At 34.6% G+C, this 20,333-nt stretch overlaps 1 protein-coding gene and 1 non-coding gene across 2 annotated transcripts; one reads left to right on the top strand and one right to left on the bottom strand.

Annotated features, from left to right (window-relative positions):
* Positions 1–1,406: 1,406 nt before the first annotated feature.
* Positions 1,407–1,478, bottom strand: Trnat-cgu (transfer RNA threonine (anticodon CGU)). The gene has a single exon. It is a non-coding gene; the product is annotated as a tRNA-Thr (tRNA).
* Positions 1,479–1,987: 509 nt separating this feature from the next.
* LOC131943712 (protein unc-45 homolog B) lies at positions 1,988–20,158 on the top strand. Its single transcript, XM_059303926.1, has 22 exons — positions 1,988–2,090; positions 6,047–6,262; positions 6,620–6,795; positions 6,990–7,079; positions 7,465–7,632; positions 8,004–8,211; positions 8,590–8,757; positions 9,370–9,538; positions 9,899–9,968; positions 10,220–10,312; positions 10,432–10,566; positions 10,882–10,976; positions 12,301–12,442; positions 13,049–13,189; positions 13,549–13,664; positions 14,302–14,368; positions 14,492–14,605; positions 15,496–15,611; positions 16,404–16,521; positions 17,676–17,822; positions 17,941–18,150; positions 18,882–20,158. The coding sequence occupies exons 2-22, from the start codon at positions 6,061–6,063 to the stop codon at positions 19,317–19,319; spliced, it is 3,183 nt and encodes a 1,060-aa protein (XP_059159909.1). The 5' UTR covers positions 1,988–2,090; positions 6,047–6,060; the 3' UTR covers positions 19,320–20,158.
* The last annotated feature ends 175 nt before the right edge of the window (positions 20,159–20,333 follow it).

Here is a 20,333-nt window from a genome sequence, read left to right as displayed (position 1 = left end):
AATTTCAAAGTGGCCTTAGGCCTTTTGGTGAACACTATTATGGTCAGGGTTTATTCTTCTACCTACCCTTTCCCCCGAGTGAAATGGAATTTATATAGAAAATATATACTTTTAACAGTGTCCCAGCCCCGGAAATATTTTAGTCCCCCCTAAAAATTTCAAGTGTCGCCCCCTCCCCCCCCCTGGAGAAAAAAGCTTGAAAGAAACACTGGTCCTAAAGGTTTTGTGAGCCTCATCTCCTCAGGGTCCCTCCATGAGCACTATGGCGCACCCAACAATAGTTTACAATAGGGACACAGCATTCGACGTTTAATGATTAAACCAAATCAGGGTCTGCACCAGGCGCCCTGCGGGAGTGTAAACCCGCCCCAAGACACCACTGATACCTGGGCGCTCACTGAGGTAAGTTCTACCTCACTAATACAAGGGGGTAAATAACATACACTCAAGGCTTTCATTCTGCATGCCCTGTCGGTGGTAGTGTGGACAAACCTGCGCCCAACAAACATGTCTCTTTGCATCTTTTAAAAAACAAACCAAGTAAAAAAGTTAAATTATAAATTTCTAATAATAGAATCAAATTGTGAGGATTAAGCACTTCTACGCATGCTACTAGATCCATCAATGGCCACTTCCCTGAACTTGAATCAATAAGGGGCATCAATTATTAAACGAACATGGGGGAAGAGTTTCTTCCAGGCATCTCTTTGAGAGCATCCCCCACAACCAAAAAAAAAAAAAACTTCTATCGCGCCTGCAAAAGAAATAGAATTTATATACAAAATAATATATACTTTTACCAGTGTCCGGCCCCCCACCCCCCAAATTTTAGCCCCCCCCCCCCCCCCTCAAAATTTCAAGTGCCTCTCAGAGAAACAAGTCTGGAAGAAACACTGCATGAAGGAGATAAGTTGGGATGATATAAGGCTGGCTAGAATATGGGGGAATGAATTGTTTAGGTTCTTGTGGATGTCCACATGACCCGTTAAATTAATCATCATAATGTTGATATGCCCTTGTACGTATGCATAGAGAATGTATACACCTGAATGACAATGCTACTGTTTATAAAACAGTGCGACAAGAATTATCCAGTTAAAATAACAAAAGTGAGAATGGGTGAAACCCAAACCGAAAGTGCAAAATTGTTAAAGGGGTTGTGGGAGAGGCGGGAAGGGGGCTACACCTAACTGTATGTGTGAAGATCATTGGTCAAGATGACATTAAAGCTTTATCAATCATGTCTCTGCTAAACAATTTATACTAGAATCTATGTATATATGTCCATTGTCCATGTGTAGATCTCAATTCTTTAGAGAACACTTAATGACTTGAGTATGTTTTAGAATAAAATCTATCCATGAATAGAAAGAACTCTAAAAATTACGAAAAAATCGTACTCAATATGCCTCCGCAGGGGATCGAACCCTGGATCTTCGGTTTACGAGACCGACGCCTTACCACTTGGCCACAGAGGCTGACGCAAATCACGACAAATGCAAAGTACATATTTGAATTCCCATATTTGTGCTATATTTGGTGAAATAAGGTACTTAAATTGATTTTTCGTTGCCTTAGATAGCGCACTATGAAATACATTTGCTTAATCTCTATTACCTAACACCGAGATCGTAAAATACACTCATCTAAGCAACTTCCTTTTATGGGTATCGCGTAAAGAAAAAAAATGACTGGTGTTTAGTTGTCGCCCTTTAAGAAAAAAACTTATATAGACTGATCAATATTTAATGCTTTAATTCTCATACCAGATTTTCGGTTTTGGCATTTATATACGTATTTTTAAACCCGTAGCTATGTCTCTTTAATCATTAAATCCAAATTTGCAAAACAAACAATATTTTATCCAAACTAGCAGAATTATCTAGATAAGTGCATCTTTTATCAGTGAGGTAAATATGTATTTTATTATTTCCGGGTTGAACTTTCCATAAGAGTGAGCACAGATTTAGTAGTGAAGTGTGAGTCAAATAAAACGCAACTAGTCTAGATCTAAAGATCTAGATATCTAGATCTACACAATTACTTTTTCACTTACCAGTAAAAGTTATCTGACTTGTAGATCTATATCAGTGAGTTGATAATCTATCGTCTTGTTTAAAAGTTCGGTAAAACCTTAGTTTAGCGTCGTAAATTCGGCCAAAACTAGTAATGTGGGAGAGAGTGAATTAATGAATATGTCATTAAATATGAGTATATTTTCGTATATTTTGATAAAATATTATAGATAATTGAATAATAGATCACCATTTATGGTTAAATCAATTTAAGTATCCTGAAATTAATTTTTATCGACCCTGTTCGAGATAGTAAATTTGCTATTAAAAACAGCAGCCATCTTAAGAAAATGTTATTTAGAGTAGCTTCCCTTTCATTTCTATTCGTATGAAAATGTATTTAAATATGATTGTCTTGTTGTATAGTCTGTATTATAAAGAATTTTTTTTTTAAATTCTGCCCTGAATTTCCTAACAAACAACTTTATTAATTCTAGAAGCATTGTGAGATGCAACTTGTATCCATGTATTAAATCACGTGTTTTTTTACTAATGTTTATTTGATCTTATTATTGCTATATAGTTTGAGTTTTTTCTTGTTTGAATGTTCACTATTTTCATTTCAGGTTTTTCTTTTCATCAATTAGTGATTTTATCGTAACTTATGACATTTTTTTTACTTCTCTGTACCTTAATTAAACCCCAACCTCCGTCATATTTTTGTTGTCAATGTCAAAACAAGTCATAATGTAAAAAATTACGCTTCACTCTGCCTTATCTAAGGGGTCATCCATAAATGACGTCACACTCATAGGGGGAGGGGGGGGGTCCGTAATTTTGTGAAGATGGGGAGGGGGGGGGTTTCAGATGTTGCGACGTCAAATTTTTGCATTATAAAAAAGCAATGTAAGAAAACGAATTTTAGACGTTATTTCGCGTTTTAGATAACTGTTTTAATAAATTGTTATAGTTTAGACAAGATTTTGGAAAAATATCGATGTTTAAAAAAAAATTCAACTGCAATTTTGAGGGGGGTTGTAGGTTGAGGTGTGACGTCATTTTAGGGGGGGGGGTCTGGCTTTTTGTGACGACGTGTGACGGAGGGGAGGGGGGAGGTAAAAATCGTCAAAAAAAGCGTGACGTCATTTATGGATGACCCCTAAGATCTCTAACCATAATTTTGACAACATTAAATGTTTGTCATCATTTCTATATACAGAGAGACAAAATGTATTATCCACCAGCTTCCCTCGTAAAACATCATCTAAAACAATGAGCCAGTCCACCCCTTAAGTGAGTGTTGTCATTTATGGTCGATCGCAAGTCTCCACCTGCCAGACACATTTTGGTTATACTTTGTTGTCAAATTGTCAATATCAAGTACCCAAGTGAGTGATATGGGGTTGTCCATAAATGATGTCACATATGATTTGCTACGGGAGTGAGTGAAGATTTGTGACGTCAACTCAGGCGGCTCCGCAAATTATGACGTGTCGGTATCATGAAAGGAGGTGAACGGGGGAAAATACCTAGGTGGTTGATGGAGAACCTCTATAATGCTTTGTTCAATCAAAATAACGATAAATAGGCATCAGTATACGTATACCTTGCTCAAAACGAATCATCACAAATGTTGCAAGCCTGCTAGTTTAAGACATTTGGCAAAACGGCCTCAACACATTATCCCCGTCAAAAAGGCCTGCCGACAAATAAGCCGCGTCTAATGCGGGGCGTTAGGAATACGGCCATTAGCATGGGCCGCGTTACAGCACTAGTAAGCTATCGCGCTTTGTAAGATGACGTAAATACTTAAATTCAATTTCGCTAAACTGCGCTAAAATTTAGTAATGTTCCATCGTTTGAGGAAATTTATTTTCTTGGACTTAAATTGAAATATTATGTTGACTGTCTGGCTCTTAATTTTCGAATATCACTTTTAATGTATCAATATTCAGAACTATAATTTACTTAATATAAGTGTCATCTTATCGTTTATTGTGCTTTTTATAAAGCGCAGCGCAGCTTCAAAATCGGACGGCCATCCCGTTTTCACCAAACTTCTTTTGGAGCTTAATATGGGTAGGCTAGTTCTATACGGTGGGAGCTTAATACATTTTTAAAGGGCCGAAAGTCTCGCGTTAACTCGGTGACGATGTGCTAAGTGGGGGAATGAAAAGGTGGGGTTCAAGAAATGCGATTCAGCATGCTCATTACTTTTCTTGACCCTTCTTAATAGTTCTATCGTCCCCACTGAGAAAATGGATCTCCAATGAATGACGCGTCATACTTCTACAGCTGTTCTTTCTCCCACAACCATCCCGTTTTCAGAAAAAAAAAACTGACCCGTCTCAAAATCACATCCTTGAGTTCCAGAGGCGTAGCGACCCTTCCCGACGCCCGGGGACAAACTTTCGATTTGCACCCCCCCTCGAACTTTTCATTTGCACCCCCCCCCTCAAACTTTCAATTTGACGCCCCCCCTTAGGTCGGCGCCCGGGGACATATGTCCCCCCCCCCTCGCTACGCCTCTGCTGAGTTCTACTCAACCTCTCCGCACCACAAATCACAATTTCTATCTGAAACAATATGCTCATATGTTTGTTCTGTAATAATGCACGCTGTCATTACTATCTTAAGAGCGACGTCATTTAAGGGCGATCTAATATTAATTTGATTAGGCCCTACTGTAAAAAAAAAGTGTTCAAAAGTTCGACCTCCCAACAATTGTTGTGGTCTTGGATGCACACTATTAAGTCTGAAAAGGTCTATTAGTCATTCATGTCAACTATATTGAAAAAGAAAAATTACTATACAGGCATATATTAAAACAATACAAAACAACCATATTAAACCACAAAATCAACACAACAGACATGCGAATAGACAATTTTTCAAGGGAAACTTCTTTATTATTGTTTTTGAAACATGGCCGCTGCTTGTATTTACTCAGTGTTGTCTCGAACGGGGTAGTTTAAAGTTTATTCCAGGATATTTTTGACTGGTTTGATCATGGATTGTGATTTGTTATTTAATTATCTGTTATATTATGCAAAATATGTCATAAATATGGCCAAATGAAAGAAATATTCATTAGTTACCTCCATCGCACATTACTAGCTACGTTGGAATTTACGACGCTAAACTAAGGTTTTACCAAAAGTTCTAGGCCTATCTTTTATTTTTATTGATAAGACAAGGCTGAAGAATCTGAATTTTTAAAATTAGGGCCTAAAGTTATGGTAAAACCTTAGTTTAGCGTCGGAAATTATCGGGTAATGTTTGTTGAGTTTCGGTAACTAGAGTTAACCATGGTTTATTTTACCATTGAAATATAAATAAATTGAAAGTCGATTGTAGTAAATTAATGTTTTAATTTTTTAAGTTTAATCGACAAAAGGAAACAAGAATAAATATAATAGTAGATTTAAATTAGTAGATCTAAAAATAAAAAAAACATATTAATATAAATATAAATAATGAAGTCAAATGTAATAATTTAATGTTTTTTGCTTGCATCGGATATGCGACCATTAATTAATTAGATCTAGATCTAGCTAGATATCTAGCTGCTAGGCCAAGTAAAAAAAATCTAGATTACGAAAATAGTAAAAATGATTACAAAATGTAAAAATGATTACAAAAATAAATCTATCCAAATTTTAAACATTCTGTGTAAAAATAAAAGATGACGCCAAATAAAGTATGGTTTACAGTACTTCCGGTGAATTCCGGAAGTGTGTGACAGACTTAGGCATTGTTTTACTGTTTTTTACTGCTATACGATTCCAGAATAATAACCGACGCTAAACTAAGGTTTTACCAAAGTTATTATTAAAGGCTGAGAATCAGAGAGAATGTGATTCACTTTTTTATTAATGAGTAGACAAACAAAAGTAATTGAATAGATAAACAACAATATGAACATGTAGTTTTAAAAAATCAAATATAGAATCTATAAACTTTTTCAAAGATATCAGAATTATTTGTATTCTCACTTTTTAATTTCTTTCTTCTATTTTCTATTTTTTTAGAAGTTGAAAAAAAAATGACAGAATCAGGTACCTTGCGTGAAAAAGGAAATCAGGCCTTTAAAAGTGAAAAGTATGAGGATGCTCTTTCTTGGTACACACAGGCCCTTGATACAGGTCCTTTAAAAGACCAGGAAAAAGCCATTGTCTACAAAAACAGAGCTGCATGTTTTCTCAAGTTAAACAGAAATGAAGATGCTGTAATTGATGCCACTAAATGTAAGCCATGAATGTCATTTTTGTAAATAAAACTGTTGTTAGGCAGTAGAATAAATCCTATGTTTTTTAAATAATACAGGTCATCCATAAAAAGGAAAAACAGGGCCCGAGTTTTGTGACCCGTGGAAAGGGGGAAATTAAGAAAATGTGAAATTATGTAGACAAAAAATCTTATTCAAAAATTTTTAATTGAAGTTGTTGTGGGGTAAATTGTTTTACGTTGTTTTTTGACAAAAAATTTACACGTTTTTTTAAACATGTAAATGAGTATACCAGCCCTGTAGAGAACACAATTTTAATGGATCATTAATTAATAATTAATTAACTCATAATTTATTTTAATCTCCATTTTTTTAGCCCTTGAGTTGGGACCAAATGACCCAAAGGCTTTATTTAGAAGATGTCAAGCATACGAAAGTTTGGGTCAGGTTGAAGATGCTTACAAAGATGCGATTCTCTTAATCAAAGTAGACCCTCAGAATAAAGCAGCTCGTCCATTGTTTAACAGACTTAACAGCATTGTTCAGGAAAAAGTAAGTTATCTGTTTAAAATCAAAGTTTAGATTCGAATTTCACAAGTAGTAAATTATGTCTACTGTATCAAACTAGATTGTCTTATTTTGTTAAGCGATGTTTTCTAAACTAAAATGCTAAGCTCAGTGCTAGTCAAAACAAAATGTTTTGTTTAAAAGTCATGTCTGCATTGTAAACCAATTTTTTCCTCTAGGCCAAGCAACAGGCCACAACGGGCAACAAAGTATCCCAGATGTTTAACATCGCCTTTGACCAGACAGTTGACAAGCAGAAACGGTTGCAGGTAAAGAGAAACAAAAAACTTAACATTATTGTTGTCTTGTTAAAAGCTTAATAAGTTCTTTTAAATAGCAGTCAGGACAGTACAGGTATGTATCATGTGATTGTTACTGTCAGTATTAAGGCCATAGTCATGTAGTGATAATAGCAACAAAAGAATGGCCTCAATATCTTATAGTAAAAAAGTAGGTTGAGAAATTCAATAGCATTAAGAAAATCTGCCGGATCAAAGTGGTAATAAAATTTTCAACAAGAAAATGTCTGTGATGTGGGGGAGAATGTGCGCTCACATGATGCTTAAAGTGATGATGATATACTTTTAATAGACAGGTGGGATTCTGGTCTTAGAGAAATGAATCAATTATAAATTTTTCTCCCTGTATTTTCAGGCTTTAAATAACCTGATAGTTTTGTCAAGAGAAAATGTTGGCAGCACACAGATAGTACAGGAGGGAGGCCTGAACAAGCTGAAGCCTCTCCTGGCAGAGAAGGACCAAGACATACAGAAAGCAGCTGTTAGGGTGCTGGGCTCATTGGCCAAAGGTAGCAAAGTCAGGGTGAGTACTTCCTGGTTACCTCAACAGTTCTGCACTACTCAAGTGGTCATTTTGTAATCAAGTATTCAATAAATAAAAAAAATTTAAAGTCAGTTTTTTCTAAAAGAAAATCCAATTTTTCATTTGAAGAGAGAATCAATTTTTACTGTGACTTTCCTTGAAATTTCTCATATTCTTGTGGGAAAACCTGTAAAAAAAATCTTTAATTTGTTATCAGATACATGATTATAAAACCTTTTTCCACCATGGGAAAAATTTCCTATCTTAATAAGTGATCTGCAAATCTCAGTTTCATACAATCTTAGTGTTCTTTAAAACTTCTTTAGTTTTCTCTCTAAAAATCTGTTGTTTTGTTTTTATTAACGTAACAGTGTGCTGCAATAATGAAAGAGATAGGAATTCCCACCTTGGTACATCTGATGTCGGCAGATACAGAAGAGATGGCGTCGTCTGTGGCTCTTCTGATCCAGAATCTCATCACCTACTTCACTGGACTTAATGAACATCAGGATGCTTTAAAAAAGTATGAAGAGGCTAAGAAAAAGGGTGAAAGACAACCTTACCCGCACATAAAACTTAGTAAGTTATCCCGCTGATGAATCTTTGTTATTCCAATTTAATGTTTATACAGATATTAGAAAATTAGACAACTGCTAGTACTGAATCATTGTTTCTGTTCATTTTATAAATTTATAACTTTTAAAAGACTATTTGTTACAAATTTAGGTTGAAGTTACATATTTTTATTCAAAACATTTATTCACAAATTTTAACCTGATGAAAAATTTGCATAGTAAATCAAAAACATTTTGTCAATTTATTTATTTTTGTCTGGATTGCTGAATACAAACCCACAGAATAAATGGAGCTGCTTACTTTATTTTTTTTTTAGAGAATATAAATAGTTAAAATATTTTAAATGAAACTGAGATTCACTAATTAAATTTCTATCTTTAGGTGAAGAGTCCAGCGCATTCCTTGATGAAGTGTTCAAAGCTTTAGTGAAGATGCTAGTCAGCAGTAAAGTTTCAGCTTTTGGTAGAGATTCTGCCATGGAGCTTATCACCAAAAATGTTACCTCCAAGGACGGCTTAGATTGGACCAAGCCTTTCTTGGATACACAGGGTAAAGTTCAACAGCTTTTCAAAATACAGCAGTAAAAAAAAAGTTTGTTTGAAAATTTCTGTTTGACTAGGCTGCAGTGTGCTGTTGATTATTATTTTAGTAGTAATGTGCTGCTGTATTATTGTATTAGTGAATTTATATACTGGATGCAGAAATTCTGGTTCTATTTTGCTAATGTTGACCATAGCAACCAATGTAGTAACAACATGTAATTTTTATCACAAAATAGCTAGATCAACAATATATAATTATCTTGTTATTTTCGTGTATGAAATATTAAACTACATCTGATTTTCATAATGGAACATAATAATTAACTGTAATGACACAAATGCTAACCTGTACATCTTAAACTCAGTTCTCAAGTGTAAGTTTGTATGTCATCTAAGCTTCAGTATTTGGCTGGGAATAGTACTGACTGCATAATTCTTTTACTTGCTGCATTCATAGAAAAAAATTACAACTGTTGAAACTCGGGTCATAAAAAGGATGTTAATAACTTTTATTTAGAACACCAAATATTATATCATTAAAAAAGATGATTGTTGTTGCTCTACTATTCATTCATACTGTGTGTTTACAAAGTTAATCTCAGTAATGTTTGTTTTTCAGGTGTAGAAAATCTCTTGACTGTCGCTGGTGTGCAAAAGGAATTCAAAACTCTGCAAATTACTCCACATTCATCAATGCATGCCTCCGTTGCGCTTTCGAAAATATACGATGATCTTATCAATGACAAGCTCAGGGATAAATTTAAGGAGAAGTGCCATGAGTACTTTAGGTGAGATTTTTTTAAATGACTTTTTCATCATAAATTGTTTGCTTTGACTATAACATGCTCAAAATTTGGTATAACATGTAGAATAATGCTCACAGCCAGCTGTGGTTTTTCTGTTTGAATCTGGGCAGGCTGGATTTGGCCCATTTTTGTTGGATTAAAATTGTTCTGTAGCAGCACGCCTTAAAATGTTCACACTCAAAATTTGCATGCTATTTATTACTGTATGCAGAAACATGTATCTATTTACCAAATGATTTAAATTAATAATAATGATTTTGATATCCTTTTTTTTTAAAGTATCGCTTCTGCTCGTTGTATTCTTTCTTTTTCATTTTGAACATGTTTTATTTCTGGTTTCAGGGATCTTTTTTCTGATGGCATTTTTGAGTCTAAGATAGAGGCAGTGGCTGCCCTCTCTACACTGCTGCAGGTATGTGTATAAACTATTTATTTCTATGTTCAAATAGTTTATGATAATTGGGAAGTATTTAAATAGGTATCAACTTTTAACAACTCATATTGTTAAAATGTTTACAATCAGCTGTGTAATATCTATCTTTCTTACCCCAACAATTTTAGAATTTACATTGCAGTTAATTAGAAATTTGAAGTAATCATTACTTAATTATAAAGTAACTTATCTTTTCTTCAAATAACCGAAATTGTGAATTACCGTGTTAGGGTACTTATGATGTGGGAGGAATGTTGCTGGGTCTGGAAGGTGTCACTGAGCTTATGTTTACATTAGCGGAGACAGACAACGTACAGTACCAGGTAAATTTTGTCAAGATTGGTTGTTTTTTTTTTACTTCTAGATTTTTCCTGGAGCTATAGAGTAATTTTGATTTTGTTCCGTTTTTTTTTTTAAATTATTTTTATTTTTGTGTTTCTAGAGGGTAGCTGTAGAAGCTATTGTTAGCTCAGCGTCAAAGAAAGACAAATGCAGTGGTATCCTCAAAGATGCTGTTCCAATATTGAAGAAATTGTACCAGTCTTCGGAAGATCATATTAAAGTCAGAGCTTTAGTGGTGAGTATAGATTTAGCTTAGAATTGTGTAGAGTTAAATGAATGGATGTAACATGATGTGTGGAATGTAAGCAATCTTAATTAAAAGTGTATTTAATTTTGGGCTAAAATTTTTGGATATTTTTCATACCTGTGCATGATATTGATAATGACACTGTAAAATATATTTTTTAAATAGTAACGTTTGTTTTCTAGATGTAAACAAATATATTACTTGATAGTATCAATTTTAGCCTATCTTTAAAAATTTATTTTGGGAGAGTCCCTTGTCATAGACTGGTATAATTATAAAAATATTTGTGTACCTTGACTTTAGGGCCTGTGCAAGCTTGGGAGCTTTATGGGAACTGATGCTAGTGCTCAACCTATGGCTGAAGGTTCAACTGAGAAGTTAGCTCGTATATGCAGAAAGCAAGTATATTTTTATCTTTTTTTCATGTGATTTCATTTTTAACACGTTTTTATTAACTCAGCTTCGCGTGGATGTGTTTGTTGTTAAAATTGACATCGAAAATTAGCCCACTTCTGATTGCTCTATAGATCTGAAATTTGGCATGCAGGTTACTTTCGCCTAACAATTTCAGATGCAATCATAAAAACTAGCAATTAGAGACCGTAATTAGCTTAATTTAATTACGCCCAAAGGACCATAAAATTGAGGACATGATTTCTAAAGATACTGACAAGACTGGAGGCTTGTTGACACAGTTACTTCGGCCCCAATCGATGTGAGCGCGCTGGCCGTGATCGTATAGTGGTTAGTACTTCGCGTTGTGGCCGCGACAACCCAGGTTCGAATCCTGGTCGCTCAAGATTTTTTTAGTCCGTGTATTTATAAACACTTAGTCAATTCATACTTAATCAAGTCATTAGATAAAGTAGAAAATAAACTATATAAAAAACTTTTTTAAAAAACACGTTTTTCATGTGTAGCAACGGACTAAAAAGGAGAAAATAAAATACTTAAAAAAAACTTTTTAAAAAACCACGTTTTTCTTGTGGACTAAAAAGTAGAAAATAACTATTTACATACATTTGATGACAAAAAACGTGGGTCGGGCAGATGGGTCGAGAAATTTGATGGTGAACGTACCCACGTTTTTTGTCATCAAATGTATGTAAATAGTTATTTTCTACTTTTTAGTCCACAAGAAAAACGTGGTTTTTTAAAAAGTTTTTTTTAAGTATTTTATTTATAAATATTTATAGTTATTTATAGTTATCTTAATTAAAATATTATGACATTTTTTTAAGCCTAGTACTTTTTTTGCAACTACACCTGAAAATGAAAGGAGGTGGTAAAGGTAACAGAATTGGGATTTTATTTACTTTTAATTATTGATTCATATGCGGGGACATTTTTTATAAGTCTTAACTTACTAGTATTTAAAACTAAAACCGTCTTTAAAAGAACCAAACTAATATTCGTAGTATAAAGGTGTAAAAAAGTAAATTTTGATATCACATTTTGAATAGTGATGATTGGTCTGATCCCTAAACACTTTTCACCATCGACATCAGCATTGTGTTTTGAGAATATATTTTAAAAAAAGTGAAAATCAGCTTTAGTCACATTTACAAAATTTTAATATATTGTCTAATATTTTTCTCAAACAAGGTTTTATGATTAAAACTGAATTATTTATTTTACAAAACATGAATGATCAAATAAAATTTATTTATATTAGATTGCTACATCTTAATTTTACTAAAAATATTTATTTATTCTTTTCAGATTTCTTGTAAATGCAACTAAAGATTCAGATCTCCGCAAGTGGGCAACTGAAGGCTTGGCATACCTAACCCTAGATGCTAACATTAAAGAAGAACTGGTGGATGACACAGAAGCAATCAAATCTATTTTTGATCTGGCCAAAGTAAGTGCATTTGTTTTTAGTTAAAACATTAGTTGATTTTTTTTTTTTTCCAATATTTATTTAATTTCTAAAAATCATCATTTCTTGTTCGTGCCCAAGACACATGGGGAAGATAGAGTTCATCTGCTTTCTAAAAATGAATTCCCTTGTTCATTTGTGGCCCCCTGCAGCCACACCTAAAAATGACAGTTTACTAATTCTGTAGCCAACTTATCTACATAGAGAATCCCTATTTTCTATAACCTTCAACTTTCCACTCTCTCTAATTAATATTCTAGAAAATGTGTATTATTATTTTACTAACAGTAGATTATGCTGTGCCTATAGTTTCTTATTTATTTAGTACAAACAGCAAATTATAATAATCACTCATGTTAAAAAAAGACCCCCCTCCCACCCTTTATCCAAAAAATATTTCCAAAAAAAAAGGGTTCAATGCACAAACATGTTTTGGTGTACTTTTTTTTTCTCTAGAAATATTGTATTTGATTTCCATTAGAAATAAAATAACCCGTTGATACTTGCAAGGGTTCATCTAAAATTATTATGTAGATTATGTGCAACTACTGCATACAGTATTAACTACTATTGTGTTCCCTCTTGCAGCTTTCCGATCGCAATACAACCTATGCATCGGTTACTGTACTTGTCAACTGTACCAATAGTTACGACAAGCAGGACATCATGCCAGAGCTCCTTGAATTAGCTAAGTTTGCTAAACAGCACATACCAGAGGAGCATGCCAAGGTTTTTAAACATTTTTCTTGATAACTTTTATAAAATTTATTTTTGTTAGCAAAGTGTATCAAACTATATATAAAAACATTGGTGATAAAAAAACTGACTTAAGGTTTTAGTCTGAACATTGATTTTAAGAAGGACAAATTCAGAATTTTTTCCCTGTAAAAATTGAAATGTAATAAATACATTTTTCTTTATCTGACTGTGCTGTTTGATTAAAACATCAGATCCTGTGATTTAATTTCTTATTAATTTTTATCCACAGAGATCTTGTCATTACTTTAAGGAAAAAAAATGTTTTAACCCTGTTATGGCTTACAGTGAAATGTACTTCCATTTAATAGAAATTATACTCTACTACCTAGGACAAACCAGAATTTATCTCTGGGAGAATCCACAAGCTTGCCAAAGCTGGAGTTATTAATGCCCTTGTTGCTCTATCAGACACAGACAGCAAAAACAGTAGAGAGCTTATATCTAGGTGAGTTGATTTGTTTCCATACCATTTGTCTTTATTATAAAGAACGAGCCGACCCGCTGCGTATCATACGCCGCTATTTAGTTGGTTTTTTTTCTACTTTTCAGTAATTTATAATTTGTGAATTCGACAGTACCAATGCTGCCATTGAAAATATTTGCTTAAAAACACTACCCCCTCCCCTCCCACGTGAAAGCAGCCTCCTCTTAGTTACCTCCTCTAAGTTTAAAATCGTTTCAAACTAAATTATCTGCCCCTAATAGCCGTCACCAAACCCGTCTCTGTGATTGTAAAATGTAAACAGAGTGAACACCGCTCACCAGATCATGTGGGGGTGGGGTGGGGGTGATAGTGATAGAGAGGAAGAGAGGGGACTGCAAAGGCGCGCTTGCAGCTTGTTTTCTAACTGATCCCAGAAGAGAATTATATATATAGATTGTATTGCCTGATAAATGAATTAGTTTCTCTGCCATTTATCTCTATAATAAACTATTGTATTGCCAGATAAATAAATGTTTTTCTGCTTCCCTGCAATTCTTCTATAGACAAACTATTGTACTATCTGCACAAAAAAATAATTCATTTCTAATTCCATTAATGAAACGTTTATTTTTTGAGACTCCAATTTTCTACATTTCAGAGTATTTATGTCCTTGTCAACTGAAGAAAAACTTCGTGGTCTTATAATCCAGCAAGGTGGAATCAAGGTAGATGGTTCTAAAGTTCACAATTTAATGCCTAGTCAACAAAGTTTTTCAAGTGTGTAATTAATTATAAATTATTAATTTTGCATTGTTTCAACTGAATGAAAATCGTAATTTTTTTCCTAGTCCCTCTTGAACTTGATGAACAACAACACAGACAACGGAGTGGTTTTGGCATCTCATGCACTGGCTAAAATATCTGTGACATCAGATCCTCATTTTGCTTTTCCAGGACAGAGGGTAAGAGATGTATCACTTGTTTTAGTAGGATAATTTAAAATATGTTTGTGTTGTCACTCTTGTTAATAACGCATTATTTTACAGCAAATAGTTTCCATATAGTAGTCAATAGCCGTGCACAGTCTAAAGAAAAATTATACTTGGATTAACTATTTTGTTTTGTATTTATCTCTGTGATTGAAGACTAGGTAAATTTAATAATGTATCCAGGTATGCATATATATTTCATCTTAAGGTTTTATGGTTGTCAGACCCATGGTATTTTCCCCTTAGGTTTATGAAGTAAAATCTGCATGTATTTTTACCATAGGTTTATTAAATAATATCAAGGTGTATTTTCCCCTTAGGTTTATGATGTAACATCCAGGTGTATTTTCCCCTTAGGTTTATGATGTAACATCCAGGTGTATTTTCCCCTTAGGTTTATGATGTAACATCCAGGTGTACTTTCCCCTTAGGTTTATGATGTAACATCCAGGTGTATTTTCCCCTTAGGTTTATGATGTAACATCCAGGTGTATTTTCCCCTTAGGTTTATGATGTAACATCCAGGTGTATTTTCCCCTTAGTTTTATGATGTAACATCCAGGTGTACTTTCCCCTTAGGTTTACGATGTAACATCCAGGTGTATTTTCCCCTTAGGTTTACGATGTAACATCCAGGTTTACTTTCCCCTTAGGTTTCCAGGTGTATTTTCCCCTTAGGTTTACGATGTAACATCCAGGTGTATTTTCCCCTTAGGTTTACGATGTAACATCCAGGTGTATTTTCCCCTTAGGTTTATAAGGCAATATCCAGATGTATTTTCTCCTTAGGTTTATAAGGCAATATCCAGATGTATTTTCTCCTTAGGTTTATAAGGCAATATCCAGATGTATTTTCTCCTTAGGTTTACGAAGTTGTCAGACCGCTGGTGTCCCTCTTACATGCTGACAGGTCAGGGTTACAGAACTTTGAGGCCCTGATGGCTCTAACAAATTTGGCTTCAGTCAGTGACTCAGTCAGGTAAAGCATCCTAACTTCTACTTTATTAATATATCCTTTCAAAAAATGTTTTAATATATATGCAGTGTAAAATGTACTTACTTAATCCTCATCACTCCCTGTGGAGTATAGACTTGACTTGACTTAGTCCTCTTTGCTCCTTATGGAGCATAGGGCCTCCACCATTTCCTTTCATCTCTTTCTATCCCCGGCTATTAATTTTGACATCTCCCAAGACATCCCTGTTGGCTTCAGTTCTTCAAGGTCTGTCTTGGGCGCCCTCTCTTCCACTTTCCCTGGGGGTTCCACTCAAGCGTTTGGCGTGTAACATTTGTGTGAGCCTTTTGCAGTGTGTGACCCACCCAGCGCCACTTCCTCCTTCTTATTTGCACACCCATAGGATCCTGCCTAGCTTCTGTGGAGTATAGGGCAGCAACAATATCCGCCATTCCACTTTGTCTTGGGTGAGCCACTTTAATTCATGCCAGGTCTTGCCAGTAGCCTGCACTTCTTCTTCCATCTTTCTCCTCCATGTCTCCAGTGGTCTTCCTCTCTTTGGCTAGTGTAATATGTTATTTAACTTAATTTTTTTTAAATTTGCTTTAATAAAACATAGATTTCTAAATTAAAACTAAATTATTAAAACTTGTTATGGAAAACATGCCAATTGTTTTCATTATGTTTACAATATTATTGTGTACCAGATTCATGTACAAATGATTAAAATATTGTGTATAACATGCTTTAATACCCAAAGTTAATTTCATTTAGTAACTTCTTTTTCAACCTGCATCTCTTTGAATGTATTCACAGAAACCGAATTGTAAAAGAGAAAGGAATTCCATCAATAGAGCACTACATGTTTGAGGAACATAAGATGCTGAGAAGGGCTGCCACAGAGTGTATGTGTAATATGATCTTGAGTGAAGAGGTAGGTTAAATATACATAGGTCAACAAAGGTGTATGTGTAATATGATCTTGAGTGAAGAGGTAGGTTAAATATACATAGGTCAACAAAGGTGTATGTGTAATATGATCTTGAGTGAAGAGGTAGGTTAAATATACATAGGTCAACAAAGGTGTATGTGTAATATGATCTTGAGTGAAGAGGTAGGTTAAATATACATAGGTCAACAAAGGTGTATGTGTAATATGATCTTGAGTGAAGAGGTAGGTTAAATATACATAGGTCAACAAAGGTGTATGTGTAATATGATCTTGAGTGAAGAGGTAGGTTAAATATACATAGGTCAACAAAGGTGTATGTGTAATATGATCTTGAGTGAAGAGGTAGGTTAAATATACATAGGTCAACAAAGGTGTATGTGTAATATGATCTTGAGTGAAGAGGTAGGTTAAATATACATAGGTCAACAAAGGTGTATGTGTAATATGATCTTGAGTGAAGAGGTAGGTTAAATATATAGAGGTCAGCCACATGGTGTATATGTTATATGTTATAAGGTAGATTAAATATGTTCCCTTTTTTTTCATGTTGATTCTAGGTTTTCAAACTTAGCAATGGAGAAACAAGGTTTTTTTTAGCCATATCTCTGTGAGGGTTAGGGTATAAATACAAGGGAAAAAAATCACTTGAAACAACACTTATGAGGAGCTAGATTATCTTTGCCCTTTTTGATATATACTGTAAAAAAACATTTCAATTTTATCCTTTTTCTAAACAAAATTATCATGTATACAGTACCAGTGGCGTAGCGAGGTCGGGTGTCACCCGGTGCGGCACTTAATGGTGTCACCCCCCCCCCCCCCCCAGAGGCATTGCGACCCTTCCCGGGGACAAACTTTCATGTTTTCGATTTGCAACCCCCCCTCAAGTTTTTGATTTACACTTCCCCCCTTCAAACTTTCGATTTGCACCCCCCCCCCCCCCCCCCATCAAGTTTTTCTATATATATTTTGCTATTTTTTGCCTTGGTGTCACCCCCCTAAATGGTGTCACCCGGTGCGGTCCGCACCCCCCCCCCCGCCCCCCCCCCCCCCCCCCTCGCTACGCCCCTGTACAGTACGAAATTGTTTTAAATTTCATTTCATTTTAATACAAAATGTAACCTAATGCCTTCCAGGTTCAAGAGTTATTTGAAGGGGAGAACGACAGAGTTAAAGTGCTGGTTCTGTTCTCTGGTGAAGATGACCCTGCCTTGGTTAAAGCTGCAACAGGGGCCTTGGCTATTTTATCAGCCAGACCCTCTTTATGCAGGAAAATTGTAAAGGTGTGTAAAAGTATAAACTTTAAATTACTTCTCTAAGATATTGTCTTAAAATATTGCATTTGTATTATTTGTCAATTTGGTATTCCATAATGCAAGTTGTGTCATCTGTGTAATGTAGGTGAAAACATGGTTGGATATATTCCAAGTCCATACGGTCAGCGAACAACCAGAGATACAGCACCGTGCATGTCATGTCGTCATGAATATTGTGTTTGCTGACAAGGAACTGGCCAGTCTTGTTGTTGACAGCCCGATGCTTGAAATCCTCATGGCCGTGGCCAAGCAGACTGATCCCAAGGAAGAAATGGCCACCAAGGCTGCCCAGGCCGTGAGTACTGTCTTGATTTTAAAATTAATTTTTCTACACCAGTTTGTAAATATTTGTTTTGTTTGTTAAGGATTAGCAGGTCTGTGGGGTCAAGGTGTAGAACATAGAATTGCATGCCATAGGAATTAAAGTTTGTATATTGGTAATCAGGCTTATATCTCCTCGTCTGCAAGGTATTAGTAAAAGCAAGTTGGTAGTTATATAAGACATGGAGGACTTGTCTTTGTGACAGTGTCCAACTAGAGAACATTAGCTAGTTGTTTGCCCCTTAGCAATTCACTATATTAAAGAAGGCGTGGCATTTTCTATACTAGCCACACAGTTCCTTTATTAACTTTCGAACTTAAGTTGTATCTGAAACCACTGTACTCTGTAAACCACTGTACTCTGTAAGCACTTATTTTTACAGTTGTATATAAGTAAGTAAAAGTAAAATTACTCTTTAGACCTAGCAATCATTGGGCAGATAAGTCAAGTTCATGTGTTTCTTGACCTTGGCATCATGCTCAACCACCTTTCCCAAATTTAAATCATATACCCATTAGAGCAAGGTGGACTGAGGGATGTCCTACAGTTACAAGTCCGAATCCAGATCCAAACTCGAGACCTTCGGGCTAGCTGTCAAGCGCTCTGCTACTCAGCCACCATCCCATTACTTTTGTATGAACTCTGCTTTATGTAAAAAAAAAATGAAGAGTATAATAAAAGATAAGTTGTAATCTTATTTTCAGGCCCTGGAAAAAGCTATTGAATACGAGCTCATTAAAGAAAATCAGCAGGGGAAGGCACCAGATAATTTCTTGGAAATTTTAAGGGAACAGCTGCGTCAAGCCCGGGAGGAAGAAGAGAAAAGAATAAAAGAAGAGGAGGAGGAAGAGGAGAGGAAGAGGAAATTGGAGGAAGAAGAAAAGAAAAAGGCAGAAGAAAAGATGAAAAACTTGGAGGAAGTTGACGAAGAAGAGGTGGAAGAAATTATAGTGGATAAAAAAGAAAAGAAAGACACTTCAGTAGAAGGTCCGAAAATTCGAGAGCTGACAGACGAGGAAGTAGCTAAGTTGGAAGCTGAGAACAAAAGTAAAGGCTCTAACAATGACGAGGAGGAAGAGATTGACAAAGAAGAGTTAGAGAAAGGGGATGTTTGGAATGATGAGGGTGGTTTGCCACAATGATAAGTATGTTAATTTTTTTTTTAACTGTGCTATTTATTACTATGATTGTGCTACTATGCAAATTTGAATATGTTGGATATTCAAGGTGCTAAAGTTGATCTGATAATTGTTCAATTTTGAATCAGCATTTATTTTTAGGTTGTTTTTTTTTAACTTAAAAATTGAAAGACATCAAAATGTGTGATAAAAGGAATGAAACTACTGTAAAATGTGATAGTCTTCAAAATGACTAGTTAACACCTTGATGTGTTTAAAAACATTTAGTTCTGAGTTAAATATGGCATTTTGGGTTCCCATTTTGTTGGTCATGAAGCTAATATCAAACACATGGGAAAATGTAATTCTTGTTACATTTAGTTAATTATACATTTTATTGTTTGCAAAATTAAAAACATAATTTTCTTAATTTATAAATTTATATATCAATCCACCGATTATTGGAATAGTGCAATATTCCTGTACAAAAATCATTTTTTATACTGTAATCTATTTTGTTACTTTCGTGTGCCTGCATGTTGGTTATATTATAATGAAATCATCTTTTGCAACTACCCATATCCTGACTGCTTCTCCAACCTCCCTATTCTAAACTAATTTTTGTTGCCTATTCTGTTCAAAAAAGTGTGCAGCTTTTCAAGATTGGGGTCTGTATAAAGTAAAAAAAAATTCATACAAAACGTTTTAATAACAAGCTTTTATGTACTAATGCACTAAAAAGTTTAAAATAAATTATAGACTACTATTTAAATTACTATAAAGAAAAGCGTTGGTCACTTTAGTATCTATTGGATACCGTTACTAATGTTTAGGAAGAGACCCACGCTTTTCTTTATAGTAATTTAAATAGTAGTCTATAATTTATTTTAAACTTTTTAGTGCATTAGTACATAAAAGCTTGTTATTAAAACGTTTTTTATGAATTTTTTTTTCAATACTTTACATGTTTTATTTACAATAGAGTTACATGACTAAAAACCATTGCGCGCCTACTGAACTTGATGGCGCAGCCATTAA

Source organism: Physella acuta, unplaced genomic scaffold (genome assembly GCF_028476545.2).
Source record: "Physella acuta isolate Inbredline_101_S28 unplaced genomic scaffold, ASM2847654v3 ptg000465l, whole genome shotgun sequence".
Taxonomy (NCBI): Eukaryota; Metazoa; Mollusca; class Gastropoda; family Physidae; genus Physella; species Physella acuta.
The sequence above is the reverse complement of the archived record's forward strand: the minus strand, read 5'-3'. Positions and strand labels throughout refer to the sequence as shown.

Bases quoted from the DNA above. Each gene is read 5' to 3' on its own strand.
- LOC131943712 (XM_059303926.1), top strand. From the start codon at position 6,061: ATGACAGAATCAGGTACCTTGCGTGAAAAAGGAAATCAGGCCTTTAAA. The intron at 13,665-14,301 runs GTGAGTTGATTT...TCTACATTTCAG, and splicing joins AGTAGAGAGCTTATATCTAG to AGTATTTATGTCCTTGTCAA. The intron at 16,522-17,675 runs GTAGGTTAAATA...AATGCCTTCCAG, and splicing joins ATATGATCTTGAGTGAAGAG to GTTCAAGAGTTATTTGAAGG.